The following is a 25,582-nucleotide window of genomic DNA, read 5'->3' as shown; positions in this document are numbered from 1 at the left end:
CCCTAGTGGCTACCGTTGCCGCCTCATCCATGGTCTTCGCCCTCCGAGCAATCGTCGCTCGAGTTCTTAGCCTCCACAGTATTTATCTGTTTCAGCCTGCGTCGTTGTGGGGTGTTCAGCCTGTGTGTCGATATTGTATTCCCGCCTGTGTGTGGACGTCATCTCTCGGTCGATGTGTCGCTATTGTCTCTCAGCCGGCATGTTGTTTACCGGATCCAGGTCATGCTCGGCTCCCTGCAGTCAGATCTGACGCCTTAGCTATCACATTCATCTGTCTTTCAGGGTCGTGACGACTCGATCAGCACCGCGATCAACTCACCGATCCATCTGAGGGTGCCCCCCGAGGCCAGGATATGTTCTTGTACTCATTATTCGTTCATCTTGTTGTTCTATTATTATTTGATTGCTTATACATTCGTGGGACCCGCCTCGAGCATTGGGGTATCAAGGATCGAGGTGACTCGGTCGCTGGCTGCAGGTAGTGTTGACCAGAGGATATTAGACGACTTGGTCAACACAGAAGACAACTCACCATCCAGGTCATGAAGATGCGGTCAATATTCCAGACACGTCGTTCCGGCAGTTCCGTCTTCCCAGATTCCCGACAGGAACATATTTGGCGTCGTCTGTGGGAACGCACCTGATCTAGAACGTGAAGATGGACAATGGCGGAAAATGCTGCCATATTCATGACCTTGATGGGTTTCGACGAGTATATCATATTCTCCTCACTCCACGGGTATTCGGGAGTCGAGAGTTGAGTCAGATCCTCTGCTGATCGGCAGGTCAGTTTTTCCATTATATTTTCTTTCGGTCATAGAATCTATCATAATTTTTCGAGCAAGGACTCCCGTGCTGATCGGTTAGGTTTCTATTATACTAGAGCCACAGGCTCATTGCCGAAGACTCTCACGCCGATCGACCCGGATTGTATTTACGAAGACTCCCGCGCCGATCGACCGGGATTATATTTGCGAAGACTCCCGCGCCGATCGGTCGGGAATATATTTGCGAAGACTCCTGCGTTGATCGGCCGAGATTGTATTTACGAAGACTCCCGCGCCGATCGGTCAGGATTGTATTTACGAAGACTTCCGCGCCGATCAGTCGAGATTGTATTTGCGAAGACTCCCGCGCCAATCGGTCGGGATTGTATTTACGAAGACTCCTGCGCCAATCGGCCGGGATTATATTATATTAGAGCCACAGACTCTAGAAATCGAGCGGCGACTATAAACCTCAGAGTCGAGCGGCGACTATAAACTCCAGAGTCGAGCGGCGACTATAACCCCTTGTGAAGACCATCAAGCGGCGACTATAAACCCCTGTGAAGACCATCGAGCAGCGACGTTAAACCGAGGTCTCCACCGACAGTCGAGCGGCAACCTTAAACCCCGCCTTAGAAGACCGTCGAGCGGCGACGTTAAACCATGTCTCCACCAACGATTGAATGATGGCCTTAAACCTGTGTCTTCACCGACTAGCTTATCAGAGCATTTTATCTCCCCCGTTCGGGGTCGAGTGACCTTCATAGGTCTCGGACCAACATATCGGATCTCATATCTCCACCGTTCGGGGTCGAGCGGTCTTCACTGGTCACGGACCAGTCTTTATCGGATCTTCTATCTCCCCCGTTCGGGGTCGAGCGATCATCACATATCGGATCTTCTATCTCCCCATTCGAGGTCGAGAGATCATCACATATCGGATCTTCTATCTCCCCCGTTCGGGGTCGAGCGATCGTCACATATCGGATATTCAATCTCTCCCGTTCGGGGTCGAGCGGTCTTCACTGGTCGTGGACCAGCATATTAGATATTCTATCTCCCCTGTCACAGAGCATATCAGAACAGCTTATCTCCCCCCGTTCGGAGTCGAATTATCTCCAATGGTCGCGCTGCCGCCCCCAACAGGCACCGATGCCTCCTCCAGCAGCCTCCAGAGCCTCCGGTAGGTCGCTGGTGTCTTTCCTTCCCGATGTACGCCGATGGCATCGCCGTCTTCACCAACCGCTGCTCTCCGGACATCGCCCCCAGCGATCAACAGCTCCAGCATCCAGCATCTGCCACCTACAGTGGCCGCTGCCACCTCTTACAGCGGCCGCTGCCACCTCCAGCAACCGTCGATGCCTCCAGCAGTCGCTGACGCCGACCCCCAACGACTGTCGCCGTTGTCGCAACCGACCCCATTGGCTGATACCACTGTCGCTGCCCTTAGCGACTGCCGTTGCCGCCTCATCCGTGGTCTTTGCCCTCCGAGCATCCCCCACCCGAGTTCTTAGCCTCCACAGTATTTATCTGTTTCGGCCTCCGCGCCGTTGTGGTGTGTTCGGCCTGTGTGCCGATATTATATCCCGGCTTGCGTGCTGACATCATCTCTCGGTCGGCATGCCACTATTGTCTCTCAGTCGGCATGTTGTTTACCGGATCCAGGTCATGCTCATCTCCCTGCAATCAAATCTAACGCCTCAGCTGGCACATTCATCTGTCTTTCAGGGTCGTGACGACTCGATCAGCACCGCGATCAGCTTACCGATCCATCCGAGGGTGCCCCCAGGGTCAGGGTGCGTTCCCGTACTCATTATTCGTTCATCTTGTTGTTCTATTATTATTCGATTGCTTATACATTCGTGGGACCCGCCTCGAGCATCGAGGTACCAGGGACCGAGGCGACCTAGTCGCTAGCTGCAAGTAGTGTTGATCAGAGGACATCGGACGACTTGGTCAACACAGAAAACAGCTCACCATCCGGGTCATGAAGATGCAATCAATATTCCAAACACGTCGTTCCAGCAGTTCTGTCTTCCCAGATTCCCGACAAGAACACCGGTCAAAACCATTTAAACCTAGTCAAAATCGCTTAAAACCGGTCAAAATCGTTCGAAATCGGTCAAAATCGCAAGTTAAATCAGGATTAAAACATGATTTTTAATTATTGTTCGACCGATCAAACATTAAAAACTTCGACCCGATCATCTCACTAGTTCAGTAATCGATCCGGTTTTCAAAACATTGCTACTAACAGGTGCTCTCTTATAAAAATTTAATTTTTTATATTAAATATTAAACTAATAAAAATATATACTACACTTGATCTTTAGCCAAAAATCGAAAAAGATATATTTTCTAATATCGCTGACAGAAGATATTTTTATAATCTTTTCGCTCACAGTATTATCAATCTTAAGATATCATACTATCACAAAAAATTACTAATACGTTTTACAATTATTTTCAGTATAAAAAAATATTAACATAATTTTATTTTAAATTCATCAAAATTAATTAGTAGGTCAGATTTATTTTAAAATAGTAAGGTTAATTAATATTTTAAGTAGCAGGTGAGTTGACTTTGTCTTCCCTTCAGATTTTGTTGAGCTTGTTCCCGTTGATTTTGCTATCCCTTTGAGTTCGAACAAATCATAAACTAAGTCAACTTCTTTAACATTTTATTTAACGAGCTGAACAGCTTTGATGCACAGAAATGTATGATTAACCATCCATAATTAATGGAAAAATTCACTTGAATTCCCAGACAATTTCTCTGCCAAATGCAGTGATATTTGTTATTCTGCCAAGCAAATATCTATAAATGATCAGCAAACTTGCATTTTGTTGTATAGTAGCATGGAAACTAAAAAGGAACTGTGACCTAAAAACTCTCTTGATTTATTACTTCAGATGAAAATATTTATTATTCATCTATATTTAACATATTTCTTGTAGTTGGAAAGATTGAAGAGAAAGTTAAATTGATATTGTTTAATATACAATTTGCTTGAGTCAATATCATACGCTAATTTGAGCTGGAACTCTGAATAATGATCAATGCCCTCAATGTTTGTTTCCCAACTGCCACCACCTTTTCTTCTTTTTTGTGTCTGCAGTAGGGAGATCTGAACAAGCAAAAGAGAACAATTGACACAAAGAACAAGTGTTTCATGAACAAATTCAAATTCATCTTATTTCCGACATTTCTTCTTCTTCGCACTGGTGCATACACAATTCGTTACTACTTTTACCTTCTATTTTCCTGTTGTTCATACATAAGTGTAGCAATGAGACTGAGAGTATAATATTTTACCTTGCTCTTCCAGATAAATTGAGTTGTAGTGCACCTCAGCCCAAAAGCTTAAGAAGATGACTGCACGAATAACAGAAATTTCATCACGGCTCCATTTCAGAAACAGAAAACAAGAAAGCATATTAGACTCGAAGTTATATTTAGAGATCTGAGTTTCATCCTGTCGGGGGGGGGGGGGGGACTGTATCTAGGTAGAATATATAACTGCAATCAGTCATTTGTATCGTACCTCGCTTTGATTTCTCGATGCTGGGCAGAATCTCAATATAGCAAGTATCCTTGAATGATGTCATGACAAAAATTTTAACTCCATACTGCCAAACAAGTCGGCCATTAAGAAAACTATTAAGATTTGAGAAGTACAAGAACTAGATTCAGTTTAAGCAATAAAAAGAAAAACATATAATAAAAAAAATGTACAAATCACACACAAGAAATATTGGTAATACAAACAGGGGGCAGGCATTAATTTCTTGAAGAAGCAATTCAAATGTGACTAATATCAACTAGGGGACAGGCATTAAATTTGAACTTTGAAGAAATTTCTTCTCTTTCCATTATTGGCATCTATATTTTTCATTCATCCAATAATAACCAAAGTATCCTACTGGAAATAACCCTATAACTGATAAATTGTAAGCAACCCGAATACAAAATTTAAAGCAAAGAAGAGAGTCGTATACTGAATCTGCAGCAGCTTGTAATGTCACGTGATCACCCCACTCGCCGCTTCTGATAACAAGGGAAACAACCAAGTCATTGGGATCATAATATAGAGAAAATATGGTGTTTCTAGGGAAAGGCCTCGAATGAAGGTAAATAATCTCAATAAAAGGTACATACTGTGAAATCTTTTTGAGGTAGTCACTATATGTCATTGGAACATACCCATCGTAGATCTCAGGATGAGATTTTAGCTGAAAAGAAAAGAACAAGGTGCTAATGGAACATGTCGAAAGTGGAAGGAAGCTATTGAAGACTGACTGAAAAATCAACCTGTTCAACAACTTGCTGCCTGACAAACTCATGATGTTCAGATGTTTGATATAATTGGTCAGAAAGTGCTCGGAACTGAAGAAGCATGCACTTTAATGTGTCAGTTTATCTTTTTCTAAGAAACTAATAAAGATAAAATATGAAAAGTAGAACAAGCTAATTTAAAACTATGACCATTTTTGTTAGAAGTGGTTCTCTGTCTAAATCCAGTTAATCTAATCATGTCAGCTTGGCATGAATGGTTCTGTATTTTCATAAAATGGTTCTGTATATCAGTGCAGAACCCTATAGATCCTTTAGCATATTTGCAAATGTAGAATTGAAATTTCTGCATTGGGGAAAACATATTCGCACCAAATAAAGGAACAACAGAAGATATTTGTTACTTATGTTTAAAAAAATCTAAAAAGCAAAAGTCTAGTTTCTTCATCTGTATATGTTAACATCAAAACTACAGGCTGAAATCTATCATGCTTGTCAGTATCAATATAAGGATGGAGAAGAAAAGGCAGTTGAGCTCGTTAAAGGAAAACAAATATATTGTAATCAAGAGTATGCCTCCACTTTGTAAATGTGAGCATCTTTTACGCATTAATCCCTGAAACTTAATGACACTACATAAACTAACCGGACTCAGAACCCACACCTAACTAGAGAGATATCAACTTAATCTTCTTTTTCTTCTTGTGAATGACCTCACATGATCTGGTCCCATCTCTCTGTGAATTTCTTGTAGGTCCAGATTCCTCATGAGGCTATCTCCATAACTTGACTCCTCTTTGCAAGCTTTGACATGACCACTTCGTTCAACAAAATTAGCAGTGCAGAACATTCCTAGGTCTTAAAGACTACCCAAGACGTCATCCATGGCAGAATTTCTTGATTGGGAACAAATTAGTTTGACTGAGCTAAAATTAGTTTGACTGAGCTAGCAAATCTCATATGAGAGAATGGAAAACCACTTACTCAAAAAGTGTTCCCTTCTCTTCACAAGTTTCTTTCGTCTGCAGTTTTGGCATGAGGTTGTTGTGTTAGTTGGTTCCTTTTTGTGAGCATCTATGCAACCAACTGCGATCTGAAGAGATCAGCAGTTCCTCTTTGGTTGTGCAATTGCAAGACAAATTAGTGTACCAGTAACACCTATCACAATGCAATTGTAACCTCCCGCATTGTGGTCGGCTTCTTCGCAGGTGTTTAATGTGAGAAGGGGCAGCAGCAGGCAATCCTTTCTATGATTATTCTGCCTGACAAGATCTTGAGAAGCATGAGATGTCCAGAATTACAGCTCCTGATAGTCTTTATGTGCAAAAGTAGTTAGTTGTAATTTCATTGAAATCAAAGGAATCTAATTGATTTTTATCATTATCCAAAAATAATCTGGGAATCAAGTGTTAGACATGGTTACTCCCAAAAGAATTTTGCATGTGATAGATAGGAGAATAGAATACCAGAGCATCCAAGCACAGAGTAGAAGAACCAGTTCAAGCATTGAAGTTCACTCATACCACCTGAATATATTTGTTTGTTGTTAGTAACATATATTGGCGGGAACATGGTCCCAGATCTTGTTATGTTGGTCAATATGGGCAAAAATTGCTGTTCTATTTGTGAACCAAAGATTAAAATTAAGTCAGCACAAGAAAATATTACATCTTTTGCCTGCGCCTCTAGATAACAATCATTTATTAGTCATATGATTATTGCCCTGGAAATCTAATCACCAAACCCTTACCACTTGTTGGATGATATTGTGATCACTCTTTTTCTCTCTCCATCTAGTCACTCGATCTAGTGTGGACGTGAAGGTAGTTTATGAGGAATCAATCAACAGTATACTCCCCCCAACCCATGTTAATAAGATCAAAGTTAATTTATCCACAATTGAGCAGAGAAGTGAAGCTGTGTCAATGTCATTTGGCATTGATATTGTCTTGTTCAGCTAAACCTGTAGTAAAACCAAAAAAATTGTACCTTGGTAAGGAATTCCCTCACTAACTTCCCTCAGAAAAAATGAAAGTATTCACATCATTCAAGCTTCTAAAAAAATAACAGAAGTAAATGTATGTATAAGAAGTAAATGGAGAAGTAAACAGTCAATCTGCAAATCAACAAGAATCATCATGACATTGAACATAATCCAATTGGCAAACTTATTCGGCAATCAACTATGCCCATGTCAAAGTGGGATGGGGGTCACAAGTGCTACTAGTATGTACAGTATGGACAAAGTAATTTGTCTTTATATAGAAGAGAAAATGAACCTGACAGTTACCATCTCCTTGGACTTTGCGTTCAATTAAGTCATACAGTCGCAACCTGAAAATAAGGAAACCCTGACATTCATATGGAGGAAGTTCAGGATGGATTAACTTGACATCTATATAATAACCTTGGTTATAATCATTGTTACTTGTCTTGTCAATTTGTATGTTGAAAATATAGTTAATACAATTGGAAGATATACTTTTCATACTTTCAGGGGGTTAAGCAGATAATTTGTACTCTTATTAGTTACTAATGGAGACTCATGGTTGTTGGACTTGGATAACATCAGCTGAAGACAAAAACAACAGCAATATGAATTTGTTACGTGAAACTATTTGTTGCTGTTTTACAAATAAATAAAACAAACCCTAAACCCTAAAAACCCTAAAAACAATATTGAGATTCTGTCATAGCCATTTTTATTTATTACATCTAGTATCCAAAATGGAATACACATTACACCATGATTTTTCATTGGAAGATGAAAAAATAATATATCACTCTAGTAATTGAGCCAAATTGTGCAAATAGGGGGATTTGCATTGTTATCAATTCCTACAGGTCAGGGGAACAAATTGAATCAAAAAAGAAACTTTTATCGGTCCTACCTCCTCAAAAAGGGATCTGAAATGATTGAAAGGTCATTGAGATAAAATAATAAGAATGAAAGAGAAAATCCATGAGTTTTATTTTATTCCTTCCCAACAAACAGTTAAGTAAGAAAAGCTTGATAGTCAAAATAAATACACATATACAAAAACCAACCATGCACTTAGCAATCTAACACATGATATCCCAATGACAAATCCTTGGGCTCCAACATCAGCATCCAGGTTAACAGGAGCAAATATAGTAGCAAGTGAAACTAGTCAAACACCACCTCAAGCATTGAATGTAATTTTTTTTTTTAATTTCTAAATTTGCTCCAACATCAGCATCCACGGTTAACAGGAGCATCTGTACTAGCATGTGAAACTAGTCAAACACCATCTCAAGCATTGAATGTCGATTTTGTTTTTTTAATTTCTAATTTCCATTGCTTTCTTTCCCTTTCAAGAAGCAGACCATCTCAATCAGAATGTTTTCTTCCACAATGGAACTATAGTGAGAGAAAAACAAGTCAGGCAAGTTTCTTTGCTTCCCAAGTGAATTTACTACTGAAAACACCTGAGTAACAACAACCAAGGCCTTGACATGGTTTCTATTGGGATGACCATAACCTTTGGGAAAATTAACAAGGATCAGAGAAATATCCCATAAATCAACAATGTATTAAATTCCAGGACTTGATTAGAACCAGAAGTTCACTCTTCAGAAATGTAGAACTCTAGACCTTTAATCTTAATTTCAAGAAAGAAGAGGCTGGAACACGAGTATTATCTAGGTTGTGTCATTGGATATCAAGGATTCAAATACCAGATGTGTCTTCTGTTGCATTAAGTTATCCATATTTCAACCTAACAAAAAAGGCATTACTAAATCCAACCTCAAGGTATAAACAAGTTGTTTTATTGAATGTTATTTCTACTCTAGGAAAGAGTGGACATTGTACTAAAATTATCTCATTGATCTCACTAAAAATAAATAATCCAAAAGAGATGTACCTCTCTAGGAGCCTTTGATGATCAGAAGTAGCTTCGTCAAAAGAAGGAATATCTCCATTTATTCGAGGAACATGCTGCAGAAACCAAGCAATGATAATGCAATGTCCTTGTAGTTAATATTGAAACACTAGAATTTTTCCATAGAAAAAGTAAGACATAGATATCCAGTAGTATCTGCAATGTGCCTAGACTCATGAAAGAGAGGTTGTGTTTCACTAGCAATCAACATCCATTATACCCACATTAAAAAGAAATAATCTTCTAATGAGTTGTAACTCAACTGCTCAAAGTCTAGCCAGACATCTGATGTGGAACAAATTAGACCCACTACCTGAAACTATCATTATGAGCTTGACGGCTAGTTATACGTCCTTTACATGTACACGTACTAATTTAGCTTGGGATGGTTCTTCATGTAAAGCACATTAGTTTCAAGTAGCATCTTACATCTCAATCTATATCAAATTAACTAATCCTCATTAGGATTGTATGCCCCTAAGGAAAGATATTGATTCCTAACATATAAGCGAGTGATTCCAACATTCTAACCTTCAATGGTGGAGCCATAAAATTTGTAGCCCCTGGGTTGATCGGACAAAAAAAGCCTCCGGACTACTTCCTCTCTTTTCTACCCGGGCTAACTTCCTCTCTTTTTCACATATTTTTTCTTTTTCCCATAGAAAATTCAGCCACTCCTCCCCCTCGTCGGCATCAAGCCCCTGGGCTATAGAGCAGGTAGGCCATAAGGTGGCTCCGCCCTTGCTAACCTTACTACAAGTCAATCATTAATAGTTGTGTACCGTTCTCACATGGAATAATCACATTTATTATATTACAATACTAGAGCAAGTGAACAACAAGTTATATGTCACATGTTGGCCACATGAAAATTATACCACAACTAAGATCAATTAAGTTCATGTCGTTAGTAATATGATGTTGTAGTCATCTAGCATCTTTGTCCCAACTATTTGGGTTTAGCTACATGAATCTTATCCCTCACTGAGGTTAAGATCAGTAATATGATGTTGTAGTCATCTAGCATCTTTGTCCCAACTATTTGGGTTTAGCTACATGAATCTTATCCCTCACTGAGGTTAAGATCGTATCATTAATAATATTCAGCTTAATTAGATCATTTTCTTTTACTACCATGACTAATATTTTCTTTGTCTCTCTTTCTCTACCCCTTACACCTTCCACTCTAATTGATTCACTTCTAGCATTACAAGTAAAACAAAACTTACTTAATATTTTAATTGTAGTACCAAATTAAAGAAATATAAACATTGCCATGAACAACACTATTAGTTTGACTATTGGTATTCTCAAATTGTACATTTATCATCATATTAAAATAGTGATACATACAAATTGGCGTCTAAAACTGTGTAATTTGCCAAGAGTATTAAATTAAATAAACATGAATATGAAATGCATTTTTTACATGGTATCTATCAGGATAGCAAATAAACAAACTTGAATATCTGCAACTTACAGGGATTGGATGCATCTGATTTAACCTTCTCCCAACTTCTCCGTCAACAACAGAATATTCATCTGATATTTTCATTGAAAACTCTCTCCTACAAGAGTAGCCTCCAGGACTAGAACATAAACTAGAGGGTCTAGTTTCATCGTTAACTTCCCATCCATCCTCAGTCACTATATTTATGAGCAGAAGTTCTTAAGTAACATAAAAATTGCAGTACACCATTTATACATAAAAGAAAGAATGTAATTCACTGAACCTGAGTTATACTCTCTTGTATATGGCCCAAACAGATTTTGTGTGAAAACAGATTCAGGCATATGCTCTTCACATGCAGTTCTGGATGTATCTGAATGAACTAGTTGAGAAAATCGGTCTTAGTGCAGGCACACAAAAGAGGATCATGCCAACACTAGCATGGATTATTAACGTACCTTCTCTAACACAATAGTTTGAATAAAAGGTAGTTTCCTGGTCAGCTCCACTTCCATAGTATGGAGGGTTTTGTAATGGGTCAAAGATACCAAAATCCCACTGATAAGCTTCAGAATCATTCTCATAAGCAGCCATTGATGTATTAAGGCAACTGTGTGCAAGCAAAGGGAATTAAATTACCCTTCCCAGGGTTATTTGTTGCATCAGAAGAATGCTTCAACAGTCGTAGGTTGCATTTCTCTAACATAAAAGAGTCATCCCTTGCATGTGAAGCACTATAATAAAAGAAAACAGAAATATTAAACCATTTCAAATTGAACAAAAACAAGAAGTAATAAGACAATTTATACCATACATTTAGGAGAGAAAAGGAAAGCAGAACCATATGCCTTTTAACATGACCAACACAACCATAGTTATAGATCAACGTGCAGCTGCACCATGCATCTTAACATAAGTGTTTGACATTCTTGGCATATGTCTATTAAACAACACATGCACAACCATCATAAGAATGGCGTGCAGCAGAATGATGTGAAATATTTGGCATTTATATATTTATTGAATCAATCAGTTGAAAAAATCAATCTTTCAAATGACAAAATTGAACAATGAGTAGCAATACCATCCTAAACATTTGTGCACACACAGAGACACAAACGCAAAAGCGTTAGATGTAATTACTTTGAAGTTTATATTGTTATTATCTGAAACAAGATCAGAACTGCATTGCACTTAAATTGGTATCCTGATTAAAGAGTTGTTAAACTTTTTCTCAGCTAATATATGACTTGGGATGTTTCAGTGTAAAAATAAATAAATAAATAAGAGAAGCCAGCAGAAAATCTGATAGTTTATTTTCCAGAAAACAGCTAGTTAAAAAGTCTCCATCACTGCTTTCCTTTATTTTTCTTTACATCAAAGCAACGAAAGAACGAGCAAACACGGAATTGAAGTCAAGGAACGAGCAATTGCTTAAAACCGAATCCTGAGGGTCGTATGTGATCTCACATCTGATCCTAAGTTCTAAACCTTCTGTTGTTCTCAAGTGAAATGGATCCTAATAGAAGAAGTTCAAGTACGAAAACTTGAAAAGAAAAGAACTGTCCAATCTGTAGCCGAAATTGCAGTACAATTCGAAGATAACCACAGATAAGAAACTCCAAATATTCTCCCAAAACAAAAATCTTGCAAATGAGAACGGAGCAGTACTTGTATGAATTCCAGTTCTCACCCTTAAAAAGATCCAATTATAGCCAAGGAAATCAAAATCCGCATCCAACTACTCTAGCATCTTAATATGGAAAGGCAAGCTAAAGATTGATCCACGAAACCATCAATTGGATAGGATGATCCTCAATAAATTTCAACCATCAACCACGACCAAGGCAACCTACTCGGGAACACTTACCTCAACGAAGACGAACCCCCCAAAAGGGTAAAATCTCCCCCACACGAACTCAAATGGACTTCATAAGGCAAGTCGCCGTCCAAGCGCCACCGACGACTGGGGAATCGCCGGGCAGGAGGTTCCTCATTCTTCGCTCCCTCCACTCTTTTATAATCCGCGACCTCCGCTCACGGGGAGAGCCACGTGTACGTCCTGAATGCCTCGAGGCTGCCGGCCCGAAGCGCCACACCGTCGTTTCTGGCGGCTGTTACCGTACCGGGTCGGGGTGGGAGTTGGAGCCGGTCCAATGTTTGAACCGATGAGCTGGCCGATGAGTAGGATCCGACGTGGGCACGCCCATTGATTGGATCAGACGGCGGAAAACACAGACAGAGTACAAATCAAAGTTGGAATCGGCACTTAACCTTATAAAGAATAAACGTGGGGAGATGGGTCAGCAATATGTATCGTTAATTTATAGGCGTTTTCACTAAATTCTTCTCGCCTATTTTTTACTCCACTTTCTTTGTCTCATTAATGATATGGGAGTGTTGGTGACGTGCAGGGAACGATATGCCAATAATTATTAGGGGTTTGTAAAAATTGAAATTAATCATTTCGTAATTTTGAAGTTTAATTTGATTATTTTAGAAATTTATTTTTTTTAAAAAAATATTAATTATTTTGATTAATTTGATTCGATTTTAAAACTCTTAATTCTATTGAATCAAATCACTAGATTTTTTTTTTTATTTCTGTAATTATCATTAGGAATTTGAATGGAAGATAATATTCAACTTCTCATTTTTCATGATAATCATGTTTTCAAAGTTTTGAATATTAATGGGCAAACACATATTCTCAAATTCCTTAAAAGTTAAAATCAAATAGAAATTTAATTTAAAAAAAATAATTTATTCAATTAAATCATTTATGGATTTAATTTTAAATTAATTACTCAGTCCCAATGGCAATGGCAACAAGGGTGAGTATAACTGCTCATGTCATGCAGACCAATACGATGCCTAAGGGAGTTGGCGTGGAAGCCTAGCCCATTGGCCCACTTAAAGAAAACTTGGTCTGACTGGTTCAACAACAGAGAATAAATTTTCTAGTTCATAAAAAAAAAATGGATCAAGGATGAAGTATTCGTAATTATAGTTGAATTGTAATCAGAAATTATCTGACCAAAACTATAATTTAAAAAGGACGATGAACTAAAAAAAAATCATAATTAATTGTAATCGAATCGTAATTAGGAATAATTCTTTCTTTGATATACTGGTCTCGCAACAACGCGGCATTAACTATGTAGCCCTCTTCAATGCTCCACTCTGCCAACCGCAAAAAGCCTCATCAATGCCGGAATGCTGCGACAGGTATTTCTAAATAGATTCCTCTGTTCTCGCGTCAAAATCTGGAAGCATTTTGTCTTTAAAAAAATCAAGTCATTTGTCAACAGGTGATCGAGGCGCACAATGCGGCGGTTCGGATCCTCTGGACCAAACGCCCCTGGACCGCCCCTGGACCACAAATTCCACATAAGAAGGATTCACGTGCAAAGCACGTGCGTGTTGGAAACCCAACTCACGCAGAAAAGAAAGAGGCAGCGAGCAGCCAAACGAAGAGCCCTAGCGGCGTTTGTCGTCCCCGCGTCCGCGACCAGTGTGAGCCAAACGAAGAGGAGGAGCAGCCCTATCCTCCTGCCGGCGACGGAAGCCTCTCTCGCCCACAAATTTCTCGGTGGCGGAAAACCCCTCGTGTCCCCGACGGCCCGCGGCGTCCGCGACGGCCTCCAACAGCCCCGACTCACGCAGGAATCCAACTCCGGCGACCTATTACAGTTCCAACTTACTCCTCTGAGGTCCAGCCCTGCCCGCGACCAGCGACAGCCCAAGCTCTGCCGCCGTTGGAGGCTGATTTCAACTGTTGGTATATGTTTGAGCTTTCCTCAGTGTGTTCCTTCGTATTTAATAAGCTTTCCTCTGCTAAGTTCAAGCTCGATCAGTACCTTGATGTAATACCTTGTTCAAACATTCATCAATATCTGTAATTTAATCATTCACAATGAAGAGGATTCCACCGAGTTAAGAACAACCTCTGGTTCAGCTAGTTTAATTGAATAACATGAGGGCTATTTTCTCATGAGTTCATAGCTTTGTCATTGTTTTACCCTATTATGTTGTATTATATTGAAACAAAATTGCTGAGATTTACTACCAGTCACCTTTGCTGACCCATCGTTCTCTAAAATTAATCGAGCAAAACTGAACTGCATGCCTGGCAGAGCTTGAGCAAAACTGAACTGCGTGCCAGATTGACATATAACTTTGAGCTTTCTGCTAAGTCAAATTTCCCCTAAAACTGAAACCAAAAGGCAGATTATTATAAGGGCTCATACCACCCCCATAGTTTTAAATCTTCATTGCTTCCTCACATATGAAATGAGCGAAATTTTAAAGATCTTTAACTAGGATAAAATTTACATTGCATCTTCGGCCATGTTTGAAAACATAGCAGTTTGATTAAATTAGAACATGACCATTTTGCAGTTCTATTAACTTTTTTTATGTTTATTTTAGAAAAACAAGCTTGCAGTTCTCTTATGTGTATCTTGCAGTTAAATTTTGTTGGAACTTTGAAGTTATAAACAAGCTTATTTCTTTAATGTTGATGTTGAAGTTATAAGAACAGATTGGAACTTATCTGTACTCAGCATCAAGTTACTCATGGTATCAACTTTGAATCATAACTTTGAGCTTATTTCTTTTTTTAAAAAAAATTATTTAGCATACAATATATGAACATTAAAAAATATTTGGACTTAAGTAATCCTTGTTTGCTTAATAGGTTGGTATTTCATGGCATCATCAAGTTACAACTCCATCGACAATACAAAATTTGAACATGTACCATGTAGGGACTGCGGACAAAGAACATTGGTATGTGTTTCTAGATCAAGCAAAAATCCCGGAAGGAGGTATTATCGATGTGGGCAGCATGGCTGGCAAAAGTGGGTGGTAGCCGATACTTTATCTGATGAAGACAATAGTGAAATATGTCGTGGAAGGTTAGGAAGAATAGAGTCAAAGTTAGGAAGTGAACCCATTTCTTCTCGTGGACATAATCTAGGAAATTCAAATGTACCATCAGTGGTTTGGATATTAGTTATAGTGAATCTGACACTTTTGGCCGTTTACCTTATTACTTTGTTGGTTCGGTCTTGTTAATTAGTGTTGAGTAATGTTATTATTGTAATATGACGGATTAACTGTTTGAAAGAACCAGCTGAAGGGTAATTGGTTTATTAGTTCAGGTGGTTAATTAGTGTTGACTAATGTTGGTATTGTAATGTCATAGGATAATTAGTTTTTTTGTTAAGATGGATGTTGTGGAACTTGTTATATAATGGTCTGAAAATTCTATAATGATTTATTCTGTGTTCTTTCGGTATTTTGTTCTCATCTATGTAATGTTCATCAAGGGTTGATTGGTTCGCTTGTGTTGCAATGATTGCTTTTGATGTCCGTGTGATCCTTGGTGCCAACGATTTTGTTTGATATAAGCTTGTGTTGCAATGGTTGCTTGCTCAATCACAGCTCAAGAGTCAACAGACTTGGAAGCATCAAGCTGGACAAACTCTCTTACAGAATCAAAACTGCTGTACGGCAAGCCCTTCACCTCACCAAGTGCAACATTCAACTGACCGACAGCATTTGAGATCAACTGATGCTGCTTGCTTCATCATAGTGGCATAGTTTTTGTCATTTTGAGTTCCCTTGCCATTACAAGGACCTTCATTCGAAGTAATAACACTCTCTCGTCTGGCACATAGAACCAAAAGTTGTGTTCAATGGGAACCAAATGTTCAATGGCACATAGAACCAGGTACAGCTGCAACTTTCCCAGCCGAATGAAGGTTGTTCTTTGGCTTTGTTATCGGATCTAGTAGCCTCCTCAAGGGACTTTGTCTACCTTTACTATTCCTGGTTATTTGCTCTCCATGGGAATTGTACAGAAAAGAGATCGACTCGAATAGTTCTTCCGATGAGCCAGCCTTCAAACTAGAACTCTTGCTCATCCTATTTGCTTAGTGCTAGATGGATAAACTGTCGACTTCTTCCCTGCTGAAGCAATTGCTTTGGCTTCAAATTTTCTTGGTTTCTGGGTGGTACAGGACTCAAGTTTCTCACAAGAAGCACTAGGAATGTCCCCATTTCCTTGAACTGGTTTATCAGTTGGTGCCACACCTACTGATGGAACATTGCACTACACAAGAGAGTAGAAGGATTGTTCCATGCACAAAGATAATGATCAACCATCAGAGTAGACACTAAAATAACGCACATTCAATCTGAACACCTTATGAATACTTATTTCATTTAAAGAGTTAAATTTGTCATTTTCTAAAAAGTCAAAAGATGAAGTTGAAGATGGTGCTACGACCTCAGAATTTGCATCACCTCTTTAGACAATCAACAAGAGAATTTTAAGAATATTTTTCAAACAAATAGTAAACACATCTCCATTATAAAAAGAGGAAGTTTAAAATGTTAAATAGATAGTTCAATCTAAAAGCGTTGTCTTCCATTTTCGATGTGGATCTATAGTAACAAGCATGAGGACCAGTTGGACAAAAGCCAAAATGACTCCTAAAGCATTTGGAACCTACCAAGAAAGAAAATCATATCAATATATTAACTAGCATTTCAAGTGCACATATAAATAAACATAGATACATACGAGATCATTGATGTCTAAGGGGAGGAGGCCGCAGGAGGTAGTCCAGCAAACTGCACAAATGGGAATTACACCTATAGCAGTAAACAATTGTAAACTATTAAAAGGCTAGTGCGTGTTCCTGGGACAGTAAAGAGAAAGGAAATAGTGACAAGCAAAAGTGGACCAAATATGTGATGCTTCTGCTGGCTATTAGACACAATCTGATAAAAGTTTATATGAAAAACAAAAGGTAAGGCCTGAAGAGGATTCTTGGGGCAAAAGTGTAAAACCACAAGTACATGAAAATTTTCAAACTTGACAAAATTTACATGATAACTTTTTGAAATATTATATATATGAAAGCAAAGTATTTTTTGGTCTTCGATTTTATTTGTTTGTGCTAATACATGTATATTTTTATAAGGGAAAATGAGCAGATACCCCCACATCTCACGCCATCTTTGTTTTGAAAATTACATTATGAAGTTAATTAAAGCATAATATCCATATAAACCAAGAAGTGCATATAACAAGAAAGGTCTTCAGAAAACCATGTAGTGCACAGCATGACCCTCATAATGAAAATTGGGAGTTTGGAAGTGAACTAAAACTATTTGGTACTCGGCTAGAATTTTATGGCTATGAAGACTACATACTGAGGTAAATACATGTCACTGCTATTTGATCTTCAGTTAGATAGATCAGATTCTCCTCCCAGATCCAGACATCCATAGGATTAGAAAGGATTTGTCAATCCTATAACTATTCGCGTAACTGATGTTTATAGTCTCCACAAGAACTAAAATTCAAAAGAGACAGTGTTTCTATAACTATAATTCAACCACCAATAAGCAGTATCTATTATAAATTTCAATCAGAATTAAAAAAATTGTGATAACTAAGATGTATATATACCTGAGAAAGTTGTGATGGCAATAATGGTGGCAATTGAGTCTCAGTCATATTGAAACTACCAACAGAGCTACCAATTGGTGGCACAGAATTTATAGGCTAAAACAAAAAAATAAAATACAATCTTAGATAATTATAACATAAATTATCTTAGAATAACATAAGTAAAACAAATACCAACTTGATGAATGATCCGGTCACATTGTACGCTGGCCACGCTGGAAATACTTTGATCTACACCCTGTGTTATAAAAAAATAGAATGATTTAAGTTATTCGAATTTAACAACAAATAATACCAAATAAATAAAATTTGCGAAGTTATGGAATAAAAACCATTACAATTGTTGAAACTTGATTTGTTTTCCTCGCTCTTTTCTTTTCCTTGAAATCTTCTCTAACCCACCTTTCAACCTCTTACCTGACACCGTTTTTTTCTTCATTTTAATCCCTTTCACTCCAGTAGAGTTCCCTTCACCATTATCAAATTCCCAGGATGCTTGGCTCACATTTGATTGTTGGACATTTGATTGATTACCTTGTAACTTATCATCCACCATCTTACACAAGCTCAACATAGCATCTTTAACAAACATGTAAGTATCATCCCTTTCTGCTGCCTTGGTAACCAATTGAACATTCAACCCACACAACTCTTTGTAACGCATGTTTTGAAGTACTTTTGGATCCAAACTAGCATTGTTGGCCATTGAATCATTAACTCCAAAATATCCAATTTTTGCTTTTCTTGTCCACCTTTTCAATACATAATCACTTGGGATCTTCATGATATTTTTCCAAGTAAATATTTTCAGAATATGAGAACACAAAATTCCAGCAAATTGATATTTTCTACAACTACACTCAATCTTTTTATACTTCTTATCAAGTGTAACTATATGATGGTTTCTCTTTTTGTGAGGAGTAACTTTATATTTTGTAAATGTATCAACATCCTCACAAATTTCTAGATTAGAATCATGAGATAAGCACCATTCCTGTTGAAAACACTTGTATACCTCAGGAGTATAAATTTCACTAGCATGCTTTAAAATCTCAATTGGAAACATTAAATAGGGAACAGTTGTATTTGATTTGAAATCAGCTTTTAATTCCTCATATCGACGATCATCAAGGAGTCTTTGGAAGTGATTGAAGAAGTCTAAAAACTTGTGTTTATAAGTGACATACCTTTTCACAATACTATTCATGCTCTCACTTCTTTGGGTTGTAGTCATATCCGCACAAAACATTTGTCGTCCATATACTAAAGCCCATTTTTCCTTGATGTTGTACATGCGCCTCAACCAATCATTGTCTTCAAGTGTATACTTGGCTAACATCATGTTCCATGTTGAAATAAAATCTTCCTCTTCATCAAAATCATATATACATGAGGCAAAATCTTTAGCAAAGTCTCTAAACATAGAAAAAACTCCACTCAAATGTATGGCAGCATTTTGATAAATATGCCAAATGCACAAACGATGATGTGTTTCAGGCCATCTGGAAGCTAACGCCTTTGCCATTGCTGCATCTTGATCTGTAAGAATAGTAGTTGGCTTTTTCTCACCCATAGCTCTAGTTAATGTATCAAATAACCACTCAAAAGTCAAACTGGTTTCATCATATAATAAAGCGGCGCCAAAAAGTATAGATTGTTTATGATGATTAACACCTACAAACAATGCAATTGGCCGACCTTCATTGTTCTTTCTGTAGGTTGTGTCAAAGCAAATAACATCTCCAAAATTAGCATAATCAGCTCTCATCTTAGCATCAAACCAAAAAATATTAGTAATCAAATCATCTTCATCAACTTGGATAGCATAAAAAAAATTAGGATCATCGAACTGCATTTTCTGTAGATATTCCAATACACCCCCTGTATCCCCAACTCTCATATTTATTGTTCTTTTGGATCGCAAGTAGTTTTTATAATCCACAGGAATAAATCCTAAATTCTCCCTCCCACCAACTTGTCTCACCATAAGATCATGAGATGCTTTTGGGGGGATTCCCACATCACTTGCCATCTCAATCTGTATTGCTGCAGAAGAAGATATATTCCTATGACTTCTATAGAGGTGCGCTTTGTTTGGACTTGAGAGAATATGATTATGCTCTTTAACAAATTGTACCACAGTAAACTTGCTTTTTTTCCGATTACAAATCTTCATTTTAGCCTCACAACCAAACCTTGTTTCATCACGACTTGCTTTGACATAAAGATCTCTTTTGTCTTTTCCTCTTTTACCTTGGGCACAACAATAAAAAACCCTATCAAGTAAGTTACCCGATTCATCCTTGTGAATTCTACCTCTCCTTACACCAAATCCAACCTTTTTAGCATATGTCAAATAAAATTGATATGCATCTTCTTCTGTCTCAAATTCTAATCCCATTTGTGGTATATCCAAATTTGTTTCAATGTTCAAGCCTATACAATCAAACAAACAAAGCAAAATGACTAAAAAGGAAAATTTGATATACTAAAGCTCAATACATTCCCAATATGATTTTTATTACCTTCGGCAATAACATCAAAGTCACCTTCCTGAATATCCTCATTTCCTTCAAAATTCAAACGACGACAACTTGTAGATTCACCCTCCATGATAATTACTTTGATCCTGTAAAAAAAATTCTATTTAGAGGGAAAAAAAACAACCACAAAAGTAGCATCTAAAAACAATGATTTTATGTCAAATTACTGCATGGTCAACTTCTCTTTAGTTATCAAATGCTCCAGCTCCTACCAAGAATAGTAATTAACTAAGAACCAGAATTCCCCGGTAAATATAAAATCAATTCATAAAGTGAGACTTAATCTGTTGTTGTAGTAGTTAAGTACATTGGATGAAAAAGGAAGCTGGAAGTGGCCCATACTTTTGGTTAAAATTTTTGTGCACTGAATACTACATCTGTGCATACTCTTGGTTAATAATTGCTTAGCAGAAAGCTCAAAGTTATATCACAATTGAATACGATGAGAAAAATAAAAATGTTCATGAACTGGCAGAGCTTGAGCTTAGCAGAAGGGCGTTATATGTCAATCTGGCATGCATAAACTTTTAAATAGGAAGGAACACACTGAGGAAAGCTTAAACTTGAACATGTACCAACAGTTGAAACTGCAGCACCACAGGCCTCTTCAAGGGATGCAGATTTAGAATAAGGCCATCAAGAGGCAACTGAAGAGAAAGGTCTGAAGAGACTTTGTTGGGAAAGGAAAATAGGGAAAGGCATGCAGTTCAGTTTTGCTCGATTAATTTTAGAGAATGATGGGTCAGCAAAGGTGACTAGTAGCAAATCTCAGCAATTTTGTTTTAATATAATACAACATAATAGGGTAAAGCAATGACAAAGCTATGAACTCATGAGAAAATAACCCTCATGTTATTCAATTTGCTGTAACTTCTAACGAAAAAATTCTGAAGTTGATAGTAGAAAACATAAAACACAGACTTAGCTGATCAAAAACAATGCAAAACCTAGAAGCAATAGCAGCACATACAAATGATTATTCAATTAAACTAGCTGAACCAGAGGTTGTTCTTAACTCGGTGGAATCCTCTTCATTGTGAATGATTAAATTACAGATATTGATGAATGTTTGAACAAGGTATTACATCAAGGTACTGATCGAGCTTGAACTTAGCAGAGGAAAGCTTATTAAATACGAAGGAACACACTGAGGAAAGCTCAAACATATACCAACAGTTGAAATCAGCCTCCAACGGCGGCAGAGCTTGGGCTGTCGCTGGTCGCGGGCAGGGCTGGACCTCAGAGGAGTAAGTTGGAACTGTAATAGGTCGCCGGAGTTGGATTCCTGCGTGAGTCGGGGCTGTTGGAGGCCGTCGCGGACGCCGCGGGCCGTCGGGGACACGAGGGGTTTTCCGCCACCGAGAAATTTGTGGGCGAGAGAGGCTTCCGTCGCCGGCAGGAGGATAGGGCTGCTCCTCCTCTTCGTTTGGCTCACACTGGTCGCGGACGCGGGGACGACAAACGCCGCTAGGGCTCTTCGTTTGGCTGCTCGCTGCCTCTTTCTTTTCTGCGTGAGTTGGGTTTCCAGCACGCACGTGCTTTGCACGTGAATCCTTCTTATGTGGAATTTGTGGTCCAGGGGCGGTCCAGGGGCGTTTGGTCCAGAGGATCCGAACTCCTCTTCGTTTGGCTGCTCGCTGCCTCTTTCTTTTCTGCGTGAGTTGGGTTTCCAGCACGCACGTGCTTTGCACGTGAATCCTTCTTATGTGGAATTTGTGGTCCAGGGGCGGTCCAGGGGCGTTTGGTCCAGAGGATCCGAACTCACAATGCGGAGGCTGTTGAATAAATGAATGGAGAAAAAAAATGGGAGAGGAAAGAGATTTAATTGTGAATGAGATTTTAGTCTCGTATTAAAAGTTTTAAAATATTTTTGTTGATTTATATTGATTCATATAAATTGAGGATGTGAACAAATATATGGAAAGAGGTTCTCTCTCATGCGTGGGTGTGCAGAGGGGTGCAAATACAGGACCCGGATTACACTGAACCAAGTTGACTCATGTGCAAGCGTGACTTGCGCACATGAATGTTGGACCTGTAGAGGTAAAATTTATATTTGCCCAAGTGGAACAACCAAGGCGAGTAATAATAGTGAAAAAGTGGTGGTCGTTGTATCTTGGGAAGCAAACGATGGGCGAATCTGTTTCAAGGAAACTACGACTTCGCCCGGTCGGCCAGTCTTTCTGACAGACCGATCTGTCTGCTCGCCCCGGTCGGCCTCTCTGACAGCCCGACCTGTCTGCATCGCTCGGTCAGTTTGCTCGACCGCTCGACTTTAAATCTCGATCAGTCGCTCTACCCGCTCGGCTGATCTTCCTGCACAAACTGTCTGTTCGGCCGACCTGCCCGCCCGGCCGCTCAGCCCATTCTGTCAACACGATGCAAACTGCCTAGGGTAAAATTTACATTTGCCCAAGTGCAACAACCAAGCCGAGTAATAATGAATGAAACGGTGGCGGTCGTTGTATCATAGGAAACAGACAGCCCTTATAAGCCTCAAAGAATAGCCGGAAGTGGGCGAATCTGTTTCAAAGAAACTGCAACTCGTAGGCCTTGGTCTGCTTGCCCGGTCGGTCTCTTTGTCCGACCAATAGACTTCTCTGCCCGCTCGGGGTCTTCGCTCGGTCGGCCAGTCTTTTTGATAGCCCGGCCTGTCTGTCGCCCGGTTTGTCTGCTCGACCCGGCCGACCTCTCTGATAGCCCGACCTGTCTACATCGCTCGATCAGTCTGCTCGACCGCTCGACTTTAAATCCCGATCAGCTATTCTACCCGCTCGATTGATCTTCCTGCATAAACTGTCTGCTCGGTCGACCTGCCCGCCCTGTCGCTTCAGAAGTAAAGAATATGTGGCGGTCAGAAGTCAAGAAGATATAACGGTCAGAAGTCAAGGGGACGTGACAGTTAATATTCAGAGGGGGACCACCCTGGGTCATTCGGCGTATAAAGCCAGGGCGGAGCCTACCGGTTAGGAAATCGGGTCTGCGGCAGGGCACGTGATCAGGGCAAAGTCCGACCTGGTTTTGCTGGTCGGGTTTTATCAGGCTAACTCGCGTAAACAGACTTGTCATTCTCGGTCAGGCCTGAATCATAAAAACTGACAGAGAGGGACTCCGATTGCACCCCCTCCCCCCATCTGTCTAGCATGTTCATCAGCACATAGCAGATCAGTCAATGCGGCCTCGACCATACCCGGGCAGGATAGTAAGCACTACACGACAACAAGTCAGGAAATCGCAATCAACTGTCAGAGAATACCTGCTGCATGTCAGGGAATATTCTAACGGTTGAAGTCACTTGCAAGAAGAACATTCCTCCAGTTTATAGGAGAATGCCACATGTCCTCTACCACACGACAAGTCCTGACACTCGACATCATCTGACAGGGGTCAGTCTCCAAAAGGTACGCGTTGTCATATAAAAAGGGGCGTTCTCTCCCTTGCGTAGATACGCTCACTCGCATATTTGTCTACTTTTCTTCTTCCTTCGTACACTGTTCTTTGGGAGGAAAAGTACATGACTTGAGCGTCGGAGGGCCTGCTCCGGGGACTTTTTCCCTGGTTATTGGTCTCTAACGTTCCGTGTTCTTGTCTGAGTGTGCGTAGAGTTCTAGTACCGCCGGCTTAGTCCGAGTAATCCTTCAAGGTCATGTGGAGGTCTGTTCACCGAAGCCCGCACGATCGCAGCATCACAGTTGATCCCGTCCGGAAGCTGAGTCGTATGAAGGCGGGCCTTGTTGTACTGAAAGTTGACGGAAAGTCACTAAAGAGTTGGATCTACCGGGTGCCCCCTGGAAAGGTTCGCACGGGTGGCTGACGAAGAAAGATGACCCAGACGATGACGTTGTTGCTCTGCGCACACTCGAACCAGTCCACGAGTCGTTAGAGACCAAAAACTAGGGAAAAAGTCCCCGGGTCAGGCTCTCCGACGCTCAAGTCAGGTATTTTTTCCCCAGAAATCACATAGAAAGGATGAAAAGTAAAGACTAGTGAGAAATGACGAGTGAGTGTATCTGCATAAGGGACAAAGCCTCCCTTTTTATACTACAACAGATGCCTCTGGGACCCGGCAGGTGTCAGGAAATGTCGGCTGTCAGGCTTTGTCTGGCGGTGATTGACACGTGGCTCTTCTTGATAGGCTGACGGCAAAACCGAAGGCATAGCGCGACCCAATTGTTAGCATATTCCCTGACACCTTGATTGTTCTCTGACATTCTCTGACAAGCGGTTACGATTCCTTTGCTTGTTTGTCTTGTAGCGTCTGAACGACGAGTCTGCATTCCGAGATCTGTACTCGCCCTGCTTTTATGTACTATTATCCGACTTGTATGTCCCGATCTGTGTTAAGCTTGTATCCAGACCCGCCTTTGTCATTTGCTATCCACGGTCTGTACATCCCGATCTGCAAACTAGGTTTGTGTCCAGACTTGCTTCTAGCTACTGTTATCCATGGTTGGCACTTCCCTACCTGCAAGACAGGTCTGTGTCCTGACCTGTTTACTGTTTACTGCTATCCATGTCTTGTACGTCCCGACCTACACGCCAGGTCTGTGTCTAGACCTGCTTATATCCGCTGCTATCCATGACTAGTACGTCCTAACCTGTAAGCCAGGTCTATGTCCAGACCTGCATGTATGCCTGTTATCCTTGGCTTCGATGTCCCGACCTACACGTCAGGTCTGTGTCCAGACCTTCATGTATGTCTGTTATCCTTGGCTTGGTTGTCCCGACCTGCACACCAGGTCTGTGTCCAGACCTGCATGTATGTCTGTTATCCTTGGCTTGGATATCCCAACCTGCACGCCAGGTCTGTGTCCAGACCTGCACGTATTCCTGTTATCCTTGGCTTGGATGTCCCGACCTGCACGCCAGGTCTGTGTCCAGACCTGCATGTATGCTTGTTATCCTTGGCTTGGATGTCCCGACCTGCATGCGCAGGTCTGTATCCAGACCTGCATGTATGCCTGTTATCCTTGGCTTGGATGTCCCGACATGTACGCCAAGTCTGTGTCCAGACTTGCATGTATACCTGTGATCCTTGGCTTGGATGCCCCGACCTGCTCACCAGGTCTATGTCCAGACCTGCTTATATCTGCTACTATCCATGGCTAGTACTTCCTGACCTGGCCCATGGGTCTGA

General features: G+C 40.0%; 1 protein-coding gene across 1 annotated transcript; it reads right to left on the bottom strand.

Annotated features, from left to right (window-relative positions):
• Window positions 1–3,645: 3,645 nt before the first annotated feature.
• On the bottom strand, window positions 3,646–12,438 carry LOC121971080 (OVARIAN TUMOR DOMAIN-containing deubiquitinating enzyme 10-like). Its single transcript, XM_042522179.1, has 13 exons — window positions 12,287–12,438; window positions 11,056–11,150; window positions 10,875–10,982; window positions 10,700–10,798; window positions 10,447–10,613; window positions 8,949–9,022; window positions 7,341–7,395; window positions 5,080–5,154; window positions 4,927–5,000; window positions 4,767–4,815; window positions 4,313–4,397; window positions 4,084–4,143; window positions 3,646–3,895 (listed from the first exon to the last, which is right to left on the bottom strand). Exons 2-13 carry the CDS (start codon window positions 11,120–11,122, stop codon window positions 3,834–3,836), a joined length of 975 nt encoding a protein of 324 aa, XP_042378113.1. The 5' UTR covers window positions 11,123–11,150; window positions 12,287–12,438; the 3' UTR covers window positions 3,646–3,833.
• Between the last annotated feature and the right edge of the window lie 13,144 nt (window positions 12,439–25,582).

The sequence above is a fragment of the Zingiber officinale genome, chromosome 4A, assembly GCF_018446385.1.
Source record: "Zingiber officinale cultivar Zhangliang chromosome 4A, Zo_v1.1, whole genome shotgun sequence".
Taxonomy (NCBI): Eukaryota; Viridiplantae; Streptophyta; class Magnoliopsida; order Zingiberales; family Zingiberaceae; genus Zingiber; species Zingiber officinale.
The sequence above is the reverse complement of the archived record's forward strand: the minus strand, read 5'-3'. Positions and strand labels throughout refer to the sequence as shown.

What these genes read in the sequence shown, in the direction of transcription:
- LOC121971080 (XM_042522179.1), bottom strand. Translation starts at nt 11,122, where the DNA reads ATGTTAGAGAAATGCAACCTACGACTGTTGAAGCATTCTTCTGATGCA. An exon ending in AAACTATTGTGTTAGAGAAG is followed by an intron (nt 10,799 to 10,874) that starts GTACGTTAATAA and finishes TTTCTCAACTAG; the next exon opens with TTCATTCAGATACATCCAGA. An exon ending in CATCGAGAAATCAAAGCGAG is followed by an intron (nt 4,144 to 4,312) that starts GTACGATACAAA and finishes TTATTCGTGCAG; the next exon opens with TCATCTTCTTAAGCTTTTGG.